Here is a 19,647-nt window from a genome sequence, read left to right as displayed (position 1 = left end):
CACAGTCTGGCATCAGTTATCCCTACCAATAATGTCTTCATACATTTTCATATTGCATTTGTCTTCATGGTAATTTATAGAAGCATTTTATTAACCCTCAGTTTCAATCTAATATTGTATTTCTATTCAAGATTGCAGAGTTGAAGCAGAAGCTGAAAGCTTATGAGGACAACAAGAAGGAAATGTCTATGCCTGGGGATTCTAACACAGCAGAGTTTAAAAAGTAAGTTTGTGTGAGTGAGAGACATCGTTTCTAATTCTGGCTATGGAGACAAAGCACAAAGCCATTTGCCAATGTTGACAGTTGTGATACAAGAACTAGCCCAGAAGCCATGAGACTTGTGGTTTTATCAGCGGTTCAGGCGGCTTTAGGTCAATAATAAATAATGAATTGGGTCAGGTAGTTTAGGATCTAATTAGGCATGGTGGTGTAGGTTATAGCCCTATCATTAAGATCAAATTGACTTGCCAGCTGGATGGGGTGGTTACATGGTTAACCGTGTATGAAAATATTTTCCTATCCATTTTGGGGGACCATAGACCAAAATCAACAAACATAAATTACTTAAATATTACGTGTTCATTTGAAACAAAGTGCCCCCCAGTCATATTTTAAGAAAGAATATGCCTCCCCCTTTACATTGTTTCAGTATACCAACCAGTAACATTTCCACAGCAGGTGAAATGCAAAAATAGAATTAAGAACATCAACAACTAGACCGTTTGTGTATGGAAGATGTGTGGTGCAGCCTTGATGTGTTGGAGCTGAGCTTAGGGGCTAGTAAATGTGTTACTAGTACTGTCACTTTTAACAGGATGGACATCAGCTTTGTTCCTTTGTGTTTTTGAATATTGCCCCCTCGACACACACCTGGAAGGTAGTCAACCCTGGAGGTTGTATGTTTCTTTGTTAAATGTGAGCATGTAAAGCCCTTTAGGCCCTCCCAATTTATAGCTTGTGTATTACTGTGTATTGGTAAATGTAGAGAAGGAAACAATTGAAGTGGGCATGGGCAAATCCCTTTCATTTTAGTGTTGTGAAAAAAATAGTGAAAATGAGTTATTTAAGAAAAACATATTTAAGTGCCTTTGAACAGGGCATGATGGTAGGTGCCAGACGCACTGGTTTGAATGTGTCTCTGTGTACAACACTGCTGGGCTTTTCACACTCAACAGTGTCCGTGTATATCTGCAATAGTTCACAACTCAAAGGACATGCAGCCAACGTCAGGCCAGTGGTTGAAAACAGCTCATTGATGGTCGAGGTCAAAAGAGGCTGACGCAAGTTGTGCAGAACAACTGAGTCAACTGGAAGTTCTGTCTGCTACATTGGTGCCAAAGACTCATAAAATAATAGTAAACATACATTACAAGTCCGAGTAGCTCAGTCGGGACCGTACCTATGTTCCCTCAGCCCTATGTTCCCTCGGGTCCGCGTCAATATGCCGACGGTCCGATCGACAACCTACCTCAAACCCTCACCCTAACCCTAACCTCCCCCGGGGCAGACACTTAAACCTAACCACCCACCCTCTCCCGACCCCCAGCGCACCTCGGACCAATGCTCCTTCTGAGGGAACATAGGGCTGAGGGAACATAGGGCTGACCCCGCTCAGTCAATACAGAGCTCTCTTCGCCTTAAGTTTGGACCACAAGGTCATACGTTCAATCCCGAGCACACTTTTATGGCACATGTATCACTTCGTAATAAAAAAAAAGGACAGGTTACAGGAGGAAAGGAGGCACTGGACCATTCAGACAGTTTAAGCCCTTAATTTATTATCAGGGTGAAAGTTTTTAAAAAAGTGACAACGTTTCGATGCATCAGTCACATCTTCGTCAGGTCATGATCAATGTATTATGCATATTAGAGTTCCAGTTGTCCAGAACCGCCGATCCACCCGAAATGCAAATCGTGTGGATCGGCTTATATGGGTAATTCCCATATATGACAATATACTGCAGGCATTAGGGATTTCCATATATGGGAATGAAAGGGATAAGGACGGAGAGATATAGAGAACTCCATTTATGGGCATAAAAGTGACGTTGGCAGACACCAAGATCTCCATATATAGGCACAAAGGGAACACAGACACAATGGCTCTGCAAAGACGTTAGAACTCTGACAACAGGTATAACGGGTGGGCCTTGCATTCCTTATTTACATCATTCCTGACTTGCATGGTTCCCAAATATTCAAAAACATTTAAAAACATTAAGTGATTGAGGAAGCACATTGTGGAGAAGGGAAAAAGCCTGTCAGAGCCCTGCAGGTCCATAGGCCTACATGTAAATCTAATTGTGATTAATTGACTATTCATTTTCTCTCACTGCAAGAGTGCAAGTGTACGTTTTTTTATCCCGCACCCATCAAAATTGGCAATTAGGACCCATGAATTATTGTAATTTTGTGTAAGACAAGATTGTGAACCCAGCTATCGGGTAGTGTCTCAGATATTCAGTTTTTAGGTGGACCTGTGAAGATGGCGCTGAAAAACTGAATGAGTCTCAGTCCCACACATTTCATTCATCGGCATCAGAATTCACAACTCGCACAATGAGAGCCTCTGTAGAGAGGCTGCACGCTTCACTATTAAAAATTCAGCAGTCTAGCAAGGCCACGACGGTTCCTACGTCACAAGGGTTACATTGGAGAGTGCAGTCACATTTCAGCGACAGCACTCCAGTTTGCTTATTTACCTCCTGTCCTCTGCCTGACAGGGACTGCATTTATATGCAGCCCATCTGTCAACCCAATTTTAAACAAATTAACTTCTATATGAGGTTCAGTAACCACCACCTTTCTCAGAAATCTTCTAAATTATCTAGTTAAATGCTAGAATATCATAAGAATATTCTATAAATTACTGAACAATGTTGTTCTTTGAAATGATGAGACGACTCACTTACTAATTATTTGGTGTCATCTCCAAAGGGTGAAATTAATGAGGAAAAGCTACTGCAGTATGTTTCAATATTTGGGTGAAATTGTTAAACCTTTCTGTGTAACACTTTTCATGGCACCTCGTTGCTACATGGCACATTAATGAATGTCTGTACAGTTCTTTAAATACGGTAGCTTCTAGTTCTGCTCTAGTTTTGGTGAATATTAAGTAGTTCCGGTCATTTTGTGGGGGGCACAGGGGGCCACGCATTAAAAGTAAATTAATTCATAAAACTAGCATCATATTGCTGTCTGCTGACCTATTTCTACCATATAGTGCAACTTTCGTTCAACTTTGACCCCTTTATCACATGGAACTATTTTTTGGGCCATGTGATATGGACACAAAAAACAGGTCAGCAATACAATACAATACATTAGTTTTCTGAATAATTTACTTTTAATGTGTGGCCCCCTGTGCCCCTCACAAAATACTTAATATTTAGCCAAAACCAGAGCAGAACTCCCACCACGGGACAATCAATTAATACAGTTGCAACCACTATATTAAGTAAAATAATTCTGAAAAGTAAATGCTATTCAAGTTGTACCGTTTTCTGTCTCTAGGTTGTCCGAATCTGTCCAGAGAATTTTCTCCAGCCGGGCCCAGATCAGGAACGAACAGCTGGATTTGGAGAGACAACTGAAGGAGAATGAGTTGCGCCAGCGCCACAGTGAGGAGAACAACCTGCAGATCCAATTCTTCTGTGGCAGAGAAAAGACTGAGAAGGTAACGATACATAATTTTGCTGTCTACAGATTATTTCATCCCCTCAGAAACAACCACTGCTGAGTCATTGTTCCACTTTTCTCTGCATTATGGATATTTTAACTACTCTTTCATACCCCTATGGGACAGTGACAATGCTGCTCTAAGCCATCTGAGCCTCAGCTCTGGGTTTACTGTAACCTTATGAGGCTGACAAATTGATTCCAACTGTTTTTCCATTCCAAATACTTAGTTTTATTCCTTTGGTTGAGCATTGTTGATATTCAAAGACTATGCGTAATACTGCTCTCTGCATAACCCTTCTCAAAGTATTTTCATGTAACATCCGTAAATGATGATAAATTTGAATCTATATTTTGTTTCCATCAGGCCACCTGTAAACATGAGCGCAGGATGGCCGCTTTGCTCACAAAGAGACAGCACATATACAAGCGTATGGAGGAAGTAGAAAGACGGTTCCTGGAGAATGACGGCTGCCTTCATCGGTTAGAGAATGAGATGAAGCTGCTGGGGCCGGATGCCCAGCCCCCAGAGGTAAACGCAACCTACGTCATGTCATTTGGAATTAATCTGTTGGGTGATTAAAAAAACTGGGCATTGTAAAAAATATAAACCGATACGATTAGTAGCCATGCCTACTGCTCAGTGTATTATAATGACAATTCAAACAAAGCAGTGCTCACTGACGGTCTTTGATGTGCGCTGTGTAAGCCTACCTTGAATGCATTGCCTGACCCGTCAACTGTTGCAAATCCCAACATGGCCAATTGGCCAGCGGTTCAACAGTGCCTTAGATTACCTGCTCACAAACAGACAAACTCACGTGAGTGAAAACACAATCAAATGTATCGAGTAATTTTTAAGTCGTTAGTGCAGTGAGAAAGATTGCCTCCCTTGAACATGGCCAGCTGTGTTTGTGTCGATGTTTGGCAAGCCGGATGCATCACTGTGGATACAAACCCCTAGATAACGTACCTGTGATGGACAGCTACTTGACCCATGTGCCACCTGAGCACCCTCCGACAGGCTGGGAGGAGGAGAATGTTTTCGGTTTGTGACTGTATGTTTGCGTAGCTGGACCGAAGCCATTCCACCCCAATGTTTTCAAATCAGCCTAATTTGTGGCACTATAATTGGCCTCACGGTGGTACTATAACTGGCAGCTTTACCTTTTGGCCTAAAACTCTTGAACCATAGGTTGTGCAGTCAAATCTATTTTCCCTGGAAATATCGGACGACACAACTCCCCATATATTATGAGAACTGATTAATTGGTTTAGCACTATTTACACAACTGGTTTAGCTGTTGTGTAGTTCCCTATGATAATCACATTTTGTGGAGACATACAGAATGTCTACTTTTTTGGAGATGCATACAAATCAACCCTTAGAAAACTTGCACCACGGCCTAAAAAGACCTGCTGGCTGGATTGACACGGAATGTGCTGCACACCTTCATGCTTCCTGGAAGATGAACTAATGACACCCTTAGATTGACGGCAGATCAAATGGTGGTAAAATTTTGACTTTCTCCTCTTTTTTCCACATTTAAAATATTTATTTGAATGTAGTCAAATAGTTTTAGGACTATTCAAACGAACGCTAATATGCTGGGTGAACATAATCGGCCAATTAGTGCACACGCCTGTGACAGCATCTCTTCCCGTGACGTGAAAACAAAGCGGAAGCAGACTGCCAGTATTAGCCAAGTTTGGCTAGCGTGTCTGTGTGTAACCTCATTTCCAGTCTGTCCCATGGGAGAAAGGTGTGTGTGTGTGAAGGCATTTGATAGACTGAGGAGCCCAAGGGAGGTGACATGTGGAGGAGAAGACCTGCCTTGTTTTGAAACACAACGGCTTGTTATAGTAATTCCACTTGTTTATCTGGGACACAAGTCACACAATGCAGCTTTAATAATTTCAGGGTGCTGCTGCATCTTGGCTACAGTAGTTTAGTTACATATTTTTGTATTTTCAGCCAGAAGCTCATTTTGATACAAAGCGGCTTGCCACATCCTAGAATGCTGTGAATTGATGTATGCAATTAATGGCCAGTTGTGCCCAAATATTTATTCTTTATTATATTTTAGACATTCAAATTTATTAAAGTGCGTATAAATTATGAGACGAACAGATGAACATAATAAGATAAGGAGGAAAAACATCATGTGTGTGTGATCTTTGATCAATGATGCTTTTAAGTTTTAAGGCTCACTCACTGCTTGGTGTTTTTGTTTGTTTATTTTGGAAGGTAGGCTGTCTCTCTACTGGTGTCGTGACTGTTTTCTTCCCATCTGTTCTCCCAGTAATTAGAACCGTGCTCATTTTATTTCTCTGGCTCACTCATGGATCACTGAAGAGAATAAATCAATATCCTTTACTCATCCCTCACACGGCCGCCAGTTACCTAAAACCATTTATTTATTTATTTCTTCTTCATCCTTCTTTCCAGGAAGTGGCTCAGAACTATCATGCACCCACCGGTCAAATGTTCTCTTTTCTGTTGTGTCGTACTTTCCTTACGTCAGAGTTTGTTTTGTTTTTTTCACCACCACCACCCCTCCCTCACCCTTCCTCGCCAAAGATAAGGCAGGTCTTCACAGGGAAATGAAAAAATCGGCACACCATTTTCTATATGACTTCATTTTGATCCAGCACCCAGCCTATAGGTATTGATGTGGGTGTCCTTTTTGACTGTCTCTACTACTAGGTCTTCACAGGGAACATGGCATAGGAGAAATTCTGAACCTTCCCTGCTTGTGTTGGCTCCCATAACTTTTCTTGCCAGAGGGCCAGTTCCAATACTTATTCCTTTAGAATAGGTAATCTCTGAATTACTGAATAGGCTGTTCTCACTTCTCGCCCCTTGCAGGTCCTCAAGAAAGACCTCCATATCCACAGACTGCAGCTGGAAGTAAATGACCTAAAAAAACACGTTCAGCAGATTATCCAGCTCGCCGCGCTTCAGGATCGGGAGAGCAAGCGTACACAGAAGTAGGTTGACGGGGCCTGTATCACTGATTTCACACAACTAGAATGTCAATGTTCAACAGCGAGGCTTCTCCGAAACTGTACTCGTCCTTAACACCTTTCTGTTCTGATTGCTGTTACATTTCAGAATGGTGAACATCTTGTTGCCAGCTTACAGCCGACAATACTGTGCTCTGCATGGAGCTGCGCTTCTCACACCAGCAGATGAGGTGGAAAACCGTGAGATAGAGCAACTTGTGTTGAAAGAGAGAGGTGTGGTGTGGGCAGACCAGGAAGGTGTGCAGAATCCGCTAGGAGAGCAAACTATGGAAGAACTACACAAGATGGACGAGTCAGGGCAGTTCACGTTCTGCCAGGATCTAGCACCTCTCCTGAAATTCTCCCACCTACTTTACCACCAGAACAGCCCCTGCAGTAAGTCACAATTCCCTGATTCACTTTGATAGTTCTTATGGGTTTGTGTTTAGGGATGTTATTTCTATCCACCACACACACGCATACAAATTATGTGTTGTTTTGGGGTGTTTTTCACCCACCCTTTCAAATTAAGTTATTTGTGTTCAAAGATTCTGAGTGACTTGAATCTCTCTCTCGGTACAAATCATTATCAAAGGCCAATATTCAATAGTGAGGTATTCCATGTTAGTCTGTCTGAAAAAGTGTCCGACATTTATCATTACTAGAGTAGGCCGGTGTACTCTGGGCTCAGGCCTACTCTGGGACAATACAGGTTGGGAATGCATGCCCAAATCATTTATGCAATACCTGTTGTACTTGTCAAAGTACCTGTTGTACTATTGTACAACCAATAAATATGGATTGGAGATATGGGGAGTCCAGATGTAGTCATAAACTACTAACGTTGTGTTGATGTACAGTATATAAGAATATGCACGTTATTTTCCATTGCAGACGCCACACTGTACTACTTATATTAGAATCCACTGTAGAGCATCCAACTTTGTCATGCATCTATACGAACACTGTTGGCCCGTATTTGGGGGAGGTAAGCAGAGCGGGAGGCCGGGAACTGGCTGGGACGGTGATATTTGTGACTGCACGTTCCACTACGGGCTGGGGCATGCAGGGACTGTTGGGTGGGCGAAGTAGGAGGCGCTGGGTGCCATTTAGAACTTCCTATTTTCCACCATGTAATATGACAGAATTTAAGAGGTGGAGGCATGGCAAATGTCATTTTGCAATTATGAAGACAGTAAAATGTGCTCTCCGACACCGTGGCGTGCACAAAACGGCCCTGAATTAGTCATGGGTGTATTTAGGGCGTCACCTCCATAAACCCAATCAGCTTGGCGGGTGCCATTCCCTTTAACAGTCAGCTGATCCCTGGTACGATATGCGCAAATGAAGCTTTGATTAATAGCATGTGAGTGGTATAGCCACTTCAGACTAGGGGGTAGAGGCCTGGGGTCTCCACAGCCAAAGTCTATTCCCCCACACACGTTATAATGATCATTATAATATATCCCCATGCAGTCAGAGTTCATAGTTTTAATGAATATATAGAATTTGCTCTGCAGAATGTTATTTGACTATAGATGTTTAAACCGACAATACTCAGTTGTCACCCTCCTTTTGCCAATGTGGCACCGGTGCCCATTTACAAGCTCACAACGCGTCGCAATGTGATTCATTGTGAGCTGGTAGATCTGCTATTTTCAAAAGGAATCTTGGGGGAAAAAAGTGACTATTGTAGAATATTTTTGAAACATTTAATAACACAAATCTGTCATGGGGGGGTCACTGGCCCAAAATATTTTTGGATTAGTGCAAATGCATTCATCTGGGGGTCCTTGACATGGCAATGTCACTGTGTGAGGATCACTGGTTTAAACAACATTAGGAGAAAAGCCCAAATAAGCACTTTAGAAACAAGAAAAGCAACCACAACTACCAATATTTACAAGCAACTTTACAGAAAAAGTCACTTATAATAAAACAGACATGGCAACACTGCTGAGCAGCGCACAGATGGCTCTTGTGTAAAATCAAACATTGCTTTTTGCATTTAAGAGGTAGTCAGACCCAGGTGTAATCGGTATGCCCTGATTCTTTTTAGGTCAAGGGGCTTAAAAGCAAATTGCGCAAAGCGAATAAAATTAACATATGGACACTCCCCCAATGCTAAAATATGCAGGAAAGTGGTATGCCATATATGTGTGTGCGTTCTGCACGGCTGCCATAATATGAAAGGGCGCATAACGAGGCTACGGTTTGAGCAAATTCTGTAATGCCCCCTGATTTTAAGGGGTTCTAAAAGGCAGCCGCTATGTCCTCCTGGTGTGGGCTCCTCATTGGCAGATGACAACACAATATATAACCCTAACAGAGTGATGCAGATCTTAGTGTTCTTTTATTTTAGGTTTTGGCACTGCACACCCTCGGGTCATCTGGGGTGCACACACCACATTTGAGGTAGTTCAGTCTGATGGTGCCCGAGTTATGCCCGGTACAAAATCACTAAGTGTGTGTGTGTGTGTGTGTGTGTGTTAGAAGACATGTGCATCTTTGTTAGTTGTGCTGTACAATGCTAGAGTCCTGTTTTCCTGTGTGTGTGTAAATATATTTTTTAGAAGAGATGTGCATCAGATGACAGGCACTTTGTATTGTTTTATTCTAGTATACATTAGAGTAGTTACAATTCAACAACAAAACTCTAATTCAATTAGATGCAATCTTTTCTTTCTAAAGAAAATGTGACTCATGATTAATTGCATAGTTTTTGTGCGCGCACACCATCAGAGGGAGCGGGAATGCACTACATACAGTTATTTTGGTCTGTCATCCCTGTGTGACCCAGCAGTGCCTGGTCTGTCATCCCTGTGTGACCCAGCAGTGCCTGGTCTGTCATCCCTGTGTGACCCAGCAGTGCCTGGTCTGTCATCCCTGTGTGACCCAGCAGCGCCTGGTCTGTCATCCCTGTGTGACCCAGCAGTGCCTGGTCTGTCATCCCTGTGTGACCCAGCAGTGCCTGGTCTGTCATCCCTGTGTGACCCAGCAGCGCCTGGTCTGTCATCCCTGTGTGACCCAGCAGCGCCTGGTCTGTCATCCCTGTGTGACCCAGCAGCGCCAAGACTTCAGTCAAGCCTTTCGTGACATCCTAGCTGTAACAGACAATGGAGCGTGAACCAAAGCTGGCCAACAATACTCAATTACTATGATGGTGTCCATCATTTGTCAGCCAGTGCACTCTGCACCTGTCCCCCTCCGCCACTGCTTTCTTGTTTCCTTAGTGTCTTATATTTTGTACTTTTTTGGCCTGTCTGTCTGCTCTTGCAGCTGAATGATGTGGTGTAACTTGACACCTTGTTCTTCACAACCCCCGAGCACAAACATAATGGTGCCAGTGCTCTATAGGTAATACTGTCTGTTAACAGGTGTCATTGTTGATTTTACTCACAGTAAATTGTCTCTTATCAGGGTTCTTTTCAGAGCTCATTTCCTCCACCATAGCTCTATTTAACATGATCCATTGGCCATTTCCTATTGCGTGGTTCCATCCTTCTTATTGCCTTGTTTTAATTTCAGGTGATGTCATGTGATAGTTATGTCAAATTTGCAGGTTCTTTACTACATATTTACATTAATGCTCAATATTATAAATGGCCTGCTGGCTGGACGCACTATTGAAACACTCTGAATCAGCTGGCCGTTTGAGCCAGTTAAAATATCGCCTTAATCAAAACGCAGCTTCACATTTGTTTCCTTTAATACTGGTGTTTTAACAAAGATGTTTGTGAAATTGTCTTCTTACTGCTATAACTGCAACATTTCATATCGTTGCTATTGGGAAGAAAACTCTTATCTCCATAGTTGAACTTTTTTGGGGGAGTTTTTTACTTCTTGGACATAATGCCCTACTTTGACATACTACAGTGTCACACAAAAGTAGCAAAAATAGTAGCTCTACAAGATCACTTTTATTTTTTTACATCCTGAAAAGTAACCGTTTTGAACATATGAGGTTTCCACCAGACAGCGACAATATACAGTATGTCTCACAGTTGAAAGGCAGCTGCAGCATATAGAGCTTCACACATCTGCAGTTCACTGCTGTCACTCCCCCAAGCATAAAAGCTTGCAATCTTTTGTGTAAAATGTTTTTTAACCTCACCGCTTCCTGGCCAAATATCGGCCAAAAATGTAAGTGGAGGCCTGGATAGCTGGTGTAGTGGTCTGGGCACCTAGGCTCAGGGTAGTCTGACAGCACGTCGCAGGTTCATGTCCCGATGGCCTTTGCTGCATGTCAAAATCACGGACGACGAGTGTAGGAGCGAGTGACACAGACGTTGCTAGGAAGAGAAAATGAAGACTGGAATTGGTTGAAAATGTCATAATTATTCCTATTATGATGATTGGTTATATCTAACCTTATTTTCTGTACATAATGTTATTCATCTCTGTGGCCTATGGTACATTTACTACATTATTATATTTGGTAGATTATAAGAGCCTAGATGCCTAAGTGAGTGAATTATAATAAAAAATAAGATATGGTTGATATGGTGTGTGTGGACTACCATATATCTTTATTTTGATAGTTCTGAAGTTGTTCTTAATCAATGTATTTGACTTGCAGGTGCAGAGAGCCATAATAAAAGAATGTCACTCAGCCACGCCTCATCATCCAAAGGTAAATCTACCCCCCCATCCCCTGCTAACCCTGTCATTAATCTAAAACCCCTGCATACCTGTATCAAAGCCAACTTTCTCTACCACAGTCCATCTATTTCTGTGTTACTATACTCTGTATAACGGGAGGGTGTTGTCATCTAAGGGTCAGATAGTTGTGAGTGCTAAATATGCACCAAAAAAAGTTCATAAATGAAAGTTCAGTTTGATTTACAGTTATGCAGTGCTGCAGACATCCTGCCCGACCCAAAGTTAACTAATGAAATGAAATGAACACTCAAGACTTCCTTTAGGGAGGAAAAGGTTCACAATGCAAACCTTTAGGGAAGCATAACACAGACATTTGTGAAATATAGCCCCCCAAATTGACTATAATGATATTTTCAACTGAACAGGTGGTCTCCATTTTATTGAAGCAGATTGTGGGAAATTTTGCTTTTTACACCACATTTCTTATTTATTTTTTAATAAAAGAAATTCAGCTAGTTAATCTTTATACACAAAGGAAACTCAACATCTGCAAGCACAATGTATGCATAATAATCACATGCAGTGCATACGCAAATACATATATCTAAACAAATTCAAAAAGTATGGTTGAGAGTGAAAAGGTTGTGGTAGGAAGAAGTGGACTTTAGTTGTAATTACCCTGGTAAGAAAAATAAGCAAAGGGTGGGGATGGGATATGATTTTATGCTACCACTCATCACTGATATGGCCAATTATGTAATTGGATGGTGACTTTGACACTTTGACCCAAAAGTTAATCAGCTCTTCAGGCCAGCCCACTGGTTCATTACTACCAAGTTCCAGGAAAATCTGCCCATCCGTTCTCTGGTTATTTTGTTCTCAGCCAACCACACAGACACTCAGGAACGTTCACTATACTTTGCCAGTCATGCTTACAGGCAGTGCAAATCCCAAGACCAGTGAGCCGATGTGATTCCTCCAACTGCGCCTTGGTCTGCCCCGGGGTCTCCTCCCAGTGGGACGTGCCTCGAGGACCTCCCTGGTTAAGACGCCTGAGAGGCATCCTAACCAGATGCCCCGGGGTCTCCTCCCAGTGGGACGTGCCTCGAGGACCTCCCTGGTTAGGACGCCTGAGAGGCATCTTAACCAGATGCCCAAACCACCTAAGCTGACTCCTTTTCAAGCAAAGAAGCAGCGACTCTACTCTTGAGTCTCTCTCGTGTGACTGAACTTCTGACTGAACATCTCCCTATCTCTAAGGGAGATGCCAGCCACCCGTCGGAGAAAACTCATTTTGGCCGGCTGTATTCGTGACCTTATTCTTTCGGTCATGACCCACACTTCATGACCATAGGTGAGAGTAGGAACAAAGATACAGAGAGCTTTTCTTTCTGGCTCAGCTCTCTTTTCGTCACAACAGTGCGGTACAGCGACTGCAATACCGCCCCTGCTGCTCCGATTCTCCGGCTGATCTCCTTCTCAGTCCTCCCCTCACTCATGAACAAGACCCATTATCATACTCTATTGCTATACTTTTTATACATTCACTGCCATTGACGAGTCAATTAAGGGTTTATATTTATTAACCGTTTCAGCGCTAGCTAGCATTTATTGAAAAATTAGGATCTAATTCATGCCAGCATTTTTTCCAGTCGAGCTCTTATTTTGAAAAGCCACAGTTCCAGCCCGGGGCACTGGAACGCTCCACATCGCCGGCTCTGTGCCGCCAAAGAAACGCTGTTTTGACCAAAATGCCATCTGGGACAAGGAATAGGAGATACAGGCGATTGAAAGAAACAGATAGAATGGATTATTATGGTCGACGATCTAAGATGGACGATCCAGTGCTGTGCTAACAACATAGTTAGCTAACCGGCTAACGTAAGTGGCATTATGGCTCGATCGATCGAATGCACTATAAAAGCGCAATTGCCATTGACTTACTTCAATTTGCCAATGTTGATAATTGGATGAATATATAATACAAATTTAATTTTGTATCGTTTTGAGCCCAATATCGTTAAAATACAACGCAACATACAATTAAGCTAATAATTAATTATAATTTGTGCCACACTCCTTTGTAGTATTTGTCAGTACACATTTGCATATACAGTGAAATGTAGTAGACCTATGTATCCGCATTTAACCCATCCCAAGTATTAGGGTTAGTCACTTAGGAGTATGTTTCTGGCTCACAACACGTTGACCGGGGCCGGGACGCAAACTGTTTGTGGTGCATGCATAATATCACTGATTCATGTCATGGTACGTATTAAGTAGCTCACTGATCATTGTCAGATTGCGTGTCTATCTACACTAGCATCTACTGTAGAGGTAACTGGAATTAGCTCACATCCACACAAAGCCCTGCTGGTAAAATGTGACACCTGTCCTGTCTAGCTGGCCATGAACCAAATCACAATGCCTGCCAATTAAATAGCTTTCACTTTATATAGTTCAGTATTTTAATATTCTATGACTGGTTCTCAAAGTGGGGTCTAGCGACCCCCAGGGGTCCTTAGAGGGTTACAGGGGTTTTCACAGCTAAATGATTGATGGGAACCAAATGGGCCGTTACTGGTCCATAACTCCAAACCGTATTTAAATGGAAACAAATGGACCCTTTAACACTGAGGATTTTGTGTAGATTGCGGGTCCCAGAGATAAAAAACAATTACACCAAATTTGGGGGTTCATGGCCTATTTCTGTCCTTCTCATTAATCGATATCAATCTCATCAATCCCTCGCTGCTACCTCAGCTTTTTCTGTTAGTCACTGCATGTTATGAAAAATGGCTCCACCCTGCAGCCTTGTGAGCCAATCATACTGAAGTTCCCTTTTTTCTTTTTTTTCCTATTTCTTTTTTTAGGGCATGGATTTGGAAATGTTAACTCTTCGTGGAGTGGATATAAATAGCAAAACTGAGATTACTCAAAAATATTGGAAGGGACATTGCCGCAAACGCTCAGGTTCACAGTAGAGGGACATTATTTGCCTAAATGAGCATGCTGTGCTGCCAAATTTCAATTTATTTTATCTTCCTCCCCTTTCCTCTAGTCTTTTTGTCTACCTCCTCCTAGCTCTCGCGTCATCTTCAATCCTCATACTCTCTCCTCTCTCTCCCTGCCACATTTTTCTTCCTTCGTGTCCTTCGCGCTTCTTTTGTTCTCCCCCCCCCCCCCCCCCCAGTGTCCGTCAGTCTGGTTATTGCTATTATGGGACCATTCTTTGCCTCTGTATACACACACCCCCCCCCCCCCCCTTCTCTATTTGTTCCCTGTCTATCTACAATCTCTCACCCCAACCCCTCTTGAGCTTCATTCATGAAAATGCTAATCCAAAGCAGGGCAGGGACGACGTCAGCAGACGTAGTCTCCCCTGCCCACCAGCTAAAAAAGCAGCACCATGAAAAAAAACAGACAGTGGCAACCAGGCGACCCTAATTCAGTCAGCTTCGGCCAAAAATAGCAACTCATGCATGTATTAATCCCCTACATCCAAAAATATGTGATTGAAGGAACTCTGCCGCCATTTATTGCTAGGGACAACTCCTCCTTCACAGAAATGAGCCATTTATCATTGTTCCCTCATCCTGCTGTGTAGTCTGAGCTCTGACTAAATTGTGTTAAATATTACGTTTTTGTGTTATTGCTATTCAGTGTAATGTTATGTATAGTTCCATTAATCATCTTCACATTTCTGCATATTTTTATTTATGTATTATGACGGTCATAAATTACATTTGTCAAATAAATTAAGTATATGTGATCCATTTATGTAAGCATGTAAAACAGTATTTGTTGCAGCTAATGTATTTATTACAAGCATTATTGTTGTATTGAAGCCGTATTTATTATAGGGAGAAGGGTTTAAAAAATTGCTATTGCACACTATGCAGCCTGACAATCGTTGAGCAAGTCAAATGCACAAACACGTGTCGTGTATGATCAGCACAAGATGCACAACTGTGAATAGACATCTGATTGCCTTAATCAGAAGTACACCCACAAAGTATGTAGTTGGTTGCATGAAAGGTTCTCTATATGCGAAGGAAAGACATACATACATTAGGTCTGGGCAGATATTGATATTATGATATGAAAGTAGATATAGTGAGGGCACCTCACCAAATTGCCAAATCTGAACTGAGAGTCTAGCTCCGCCCCTGGGAGGTCCATTTGAGTAAGGATGTGAGACATCAAACGTGATTTCTCATTGACAGTTTTTAAGACTGTCATGGTTGCTTTGTCGCTGATTTTAGCAAACTATTATTTGCATCAGCGTATCAAGCCCGGAAGTTATGCGGGAGTTGCAATAAAATACTTTCTGGACTTGACAGACAGACGAGGCCTGTTATTGCTGCTTGCAGCTATATTTCTTGTACAATTTTTCACGTACAAACTTCTCTTCAGCTGGGATTTCAGATCATGGTCCATATATTGTGTGTAGAACATTTCACGCAAATTGCTCAAAAATCCTGGCAGAAAATCAGGTTTAACCATTTTTTCAAACTGCTCAAAATGGTGGAAGGTTTGAGGGCGGAGTTTACTGGTCAAAGTGACAGATGTGTTCCCCATGAGTCATGGCACATGTGGCCATGGCTTTTGGCCAAACAAGGCAAGAGTTAAGCCTTTACTATAGCGCCCCCCTTTGGCCAATTGTAGTAAGACTGGTTTCAGTGCCATTTGACTAACTAACTATTAGGGGCAGAAGAAAATCTTTCATTGGCTCGTAAAACTTAAAAATCTTCACTTAAAAAATGGCAGGTGATCTAAAGCAACGACCTACTTGACTCCTTTTTTAGCAACTCCCACAGCGCCAACGACGTCTTTGTCGTCTTTTTCAGACGTGTATAATGTTGGGCAAAAAAAAAAAAAAAAGTATAGAAACTGGCGTTCAGGGACTTTTTGGCACCCCATAGTGGTGATGAAGTCAGAACATGAAAGTTGTTCGGCATTAGTAGACGCATGTGTATGAAGTTGTATTGCTGACTGTGAAACAGTTCATGAGCAATGACTGTTCAAAGTTTTTGAACATTTTCAATTGGGTGCTATAGCGCCACCAGTGGTCATGGGCTTCCCGTCCTCACAGTTTGGCATAGCCTTCTACCATATTGCCAAGTTTCGCGAAAACCGACTGCACGGTTAAGCCAGAACTGCTATTTTTGGTGGACCAAGAAGTTCCTTCGGGCTTGGTCCCTTAATTTTAATGTTGATGATCTGGGGAAACCATGTTATAGGCATATTCCAAAGCTATGTCACTGCCAGCTAATATTATATACTTTAATAATTATTGAGCCCACAAAATACGTTCTGGCTTGACTGAACTTGTTTTACTTTAATCTGGATTATTTTGTAATTATTGTATTGCATTTGTGTTACAGGAGATCATACCATTGGGATGAATGACGCCCCTTCAAGGAAGCCCACTCGAAGAAATCTTGCTGTGACAATGCCACCACAGAGCCCCAAGACCATTGGTTTTGCCTCACAAGGCTTTGAGGAGGGCATGTTACCACTCCAATGCACACCAGAACATGTTGAACATGCTCCATTGACACTGCCACTCCATCCACCTGTTTCAATTGATCCGAATATAACTTTTGAAATGACTGAGTCTGATGGTCCGATCGCTAATTCAACCATCATAGTAGAAACTGCCAGCTTTTGTGAAGCATCAACATCTGCAGCCCACTCGGTCCACAACCAACCTCTCAAGCCTACTGGGACCAACTTCTGGAAGCAACAGACCGCCAAAAGGTGAAAGAATCTTTGTTGTTGTTTGTTTCATTTCTACTTGGCAGTATAAATCCCCTGAAATTGGACTGGCCATTCTCAATGCAAATTAATCTAAGCTCTGTAGATTGAAACGGGCACATTGTTTGAAGTGGTGGTACAATGCTCTTGTTGGTAATTAATTAAATTAACTTAACAATTCATTCATGCATAACAGCCACCTGACTAAACCTGAATAATTTAATAGAAAATACCAAAATTGCAATAAGAACTACCAAATCGAGGCCGCAAATAAATGTGTGTAAGAGAAAGGGCAGTCCAAAATGGATCCAATCTCTGGGCAAACGCTCTAACCATAAGGATATTGTTCTCTGAACAATAACGTTTTCACGTTCTGAAAAATGAATGACGAGAAAAACCTGAAAAAATGGAACAACAATATACTCGAAATTGCAAAGCTGAATTAATTGGTCTTAAACGAAGTGGTGTAACTGAAATGAATGTTTATACTGTTGAACACCCCTGTGGGTTGATTTAAGTTTTGATACACAATTGTATGCAGGGCTTGACATTAAGGCTTGTCCTGTTGTCCGGGACAAGTAATACATCTTTACTTGTGCGTTGGACAAGTGACTCTTGGTTTCACTATTTCTGTTACGCTCCTAACAGCCAACAATAATGTCTGGCACTATTGTGTGGCTTTCCTAATATTAAATCACCTTTCCAATATTGTGACTTTGTGTCTGGACGAGTGAATGTCTTGTCCAGACAAGTGAGTGTCTGGACAAGTGCCTCAAAAAGTTACTGTCAAGCCCTGGATGTATTGTATTCAACTTTGGCTTTAAGAGAGAGGGTGGAGGCAAAACTGTCAATACATTATAGGCAAGCCGCAAAGAAAAATAATCATTGAAAAGGTTGTGAATCTCTTTGCTGGAGATGGCCACACTGTTGAATGGTATATATGCGTGGTTTAATTTCTGTTTTAACACAAAATATAAATTGGCAGTTGTCATAAACAAATGATTCTGAAAAGGTATCTTGATCCAAGTTTATTCACATACAACAAAATTAATATCCAATAATAACATAATGCAAATGGTACAAAATAAAAAGTCTTCCGAGCTCTTAATCCAAACAAGCAATACCACACTAACGGTAATTTGTGCCCTACAGAGAACCAATTCCAGCTTTATCAGACATGATGAGACGCACCGAGCCGCCCTACATGGCTTTGACGTCAGCTGCACAAGTAAAGCGTAAATTACCCCGGTAAGGTGAATTATTTTTACACTTACATTTATTGGTTACATCTTCATAATGCATTGTTATAAATAAACATCAAAATGGTTTATTGATAACTTAATATCTTAATTACTTGTGCAAGCAGAGTGCGCAAGTATTGGGGTCGGCTGGACGTATGTATGTATGGTATGCGTGCATACCAAATGTACAGTATACATACATATGTTACCCAACCAATATTGAAACGTACCGTAATTACGTCACCGTCGACAGCCAGTTATATAATACGTTTTGTTTATTGGTTTTAGTATTTCATTTCAACTTGCACGCTCTGCTTGCGCACTAGTAGGCCATAATGGCGTACTTGTGTGCACTCGATAGAGTGCAGTTCTAGTTTTATGTATGTTTTTTTTGTTTCGTTTTTTGAGCAATTGTAAAAAATGAAAGTATTGGAGCTTGAACCTATATGTTTCTACCCTTTCATCAAGGACCACCACGGAAGAGGAAAAACAGGGCTTTTCAGCACCTAAGCGTGTAAAGGTAGAGCCTTCTGTGGCCAGGAGACCCATGAAAGTGCGTCGTTTTGGAGGTGAGTATCAGCAGAGACCTCTACCTAGGGTTACCTAAGAGTTCTTAATCTGTTTCACTGAGACAATGTAGCAGCTTCAACATTATGAAGCCAAACCTACTGGAACGTGATTGGCTCGCTTTTCTCAGGCTATAGCTATAGTCTTGTATTTTTGAGGATTGATTTTATTGCTTTGTTTTGTTTTAAATTTTCCGCCTTATTCATACATGGCAGCCACTTAAATCACCTCTAATGTTCTTTACTTTTCTCCTTTCTGCCCCTAGCATCAGCAGAGAATCAGCCTGCCAGAAGAGTGGTAAGAAGCACCTCTGAGGGTAATCTCAGTCGTCTTGAACCTCAAAAGTCAAAGTCGATTTTCTACAAAACCTTCAAGAGTGTCACCAAGAGGATGTAAAGAAAATAATTTCACCATCTGGCTTAGTTTCATGGAGAAAACTTTTAAAATGTGTTGTTTTTTTTGTAGTACAGCAAATGTCTCTGCCATTGTCTTGTTATTTTCACAAAATGTTGATGTACATAATAAACTAATAATTCTATAGAAAAACATGCTTAAAAGATGATTCATTTTATTTAAATTTTTAATTTCTCTTTTTCGTCAACTTTGTTTATTGCTGAAGAAAAGCACTAGAGACCCTGATGAAGGCATCAGTGAAACACCTGTTTTTAAATTCCCATCATTTGCCGTTTACAAGAAAAGGGAAAAGAATATACTGAAAGAAAATGAAAATATTCCTGTGTGAATCTGCCAAACTTGTAGAGGTATTATACCCCTTTTTCTCCCCAATTTAGT

The 19,647-nt window shown here is 41.5% G+C and overlaps 1 protein-coding gene across 1 annotated transcript in view; it reads left to right on the top strand.

The window, feature by feature from the left end:
• Positions 1 to 19,374, top strand: part of kif18a (kinesin family member 18A) — a 30,277-nt gene extending 10,903 nt beyond the window's left edge. Inside the window, exons 9-18 of the mRNA XM_080785854.1 lie at positions 132 to 223; positions 3,515 to 3,677; positions 4,047 to 4,211; positions 6,549 to 6,670; positions 6,795 to 7,081; positions 11,265 to 11,318; positions 16,675 to 17,050; positions 18,200 to 18,295; positions 18,757 to 18,857; positions 19,121 to 19,374. Coding sequence (XP_080641980.1) covers positions 132 to 223; positions 3,515 to 3,677; positions 4,047 to 4,211; positions 6,549 to 6,670; positions 6,795 to 7,081; positions 11,265 to 11,318; positions 16,675 to 17,050; positions 18,200 to 18,295; positions 18,757 to 18,857; positions 19,121 to 19,251 — 1,587 coding nt within the window. The 3' untranslated portion in view covers positions 19,252 to 19,374. The remainder of the gene's footprint in view (positions 1 to 131; positions 224 to 3,514; positions 3,678 to 4,046; positions 4,212 to 6,548; positions 6,671 to 6,794; positions 7,082 to 11,264; positions 11,319 to 16,674; positions 17,051 to 18,199; positions 18,296 to 18,756; positions 18,858 to 19,120) is intronic.
• Positions 19,375 to 19,647: the final 273 nt, after the last annotated feature.

Source organism: Protomyctophum bolini (genome assembly GCF_963924005.1).
Source record: "Protomyctophum bolini genome assembly, chromosome: 1".
NCBI lineage: Eukaryota > Metazoa > Chordata > Actinopteri > Myctophiformes > Myctophidae > Protomyctophum > Protomyctophum bolini.
This window is presented reverse-complemented; position numbering and strand designations above follow the sequence as displayed.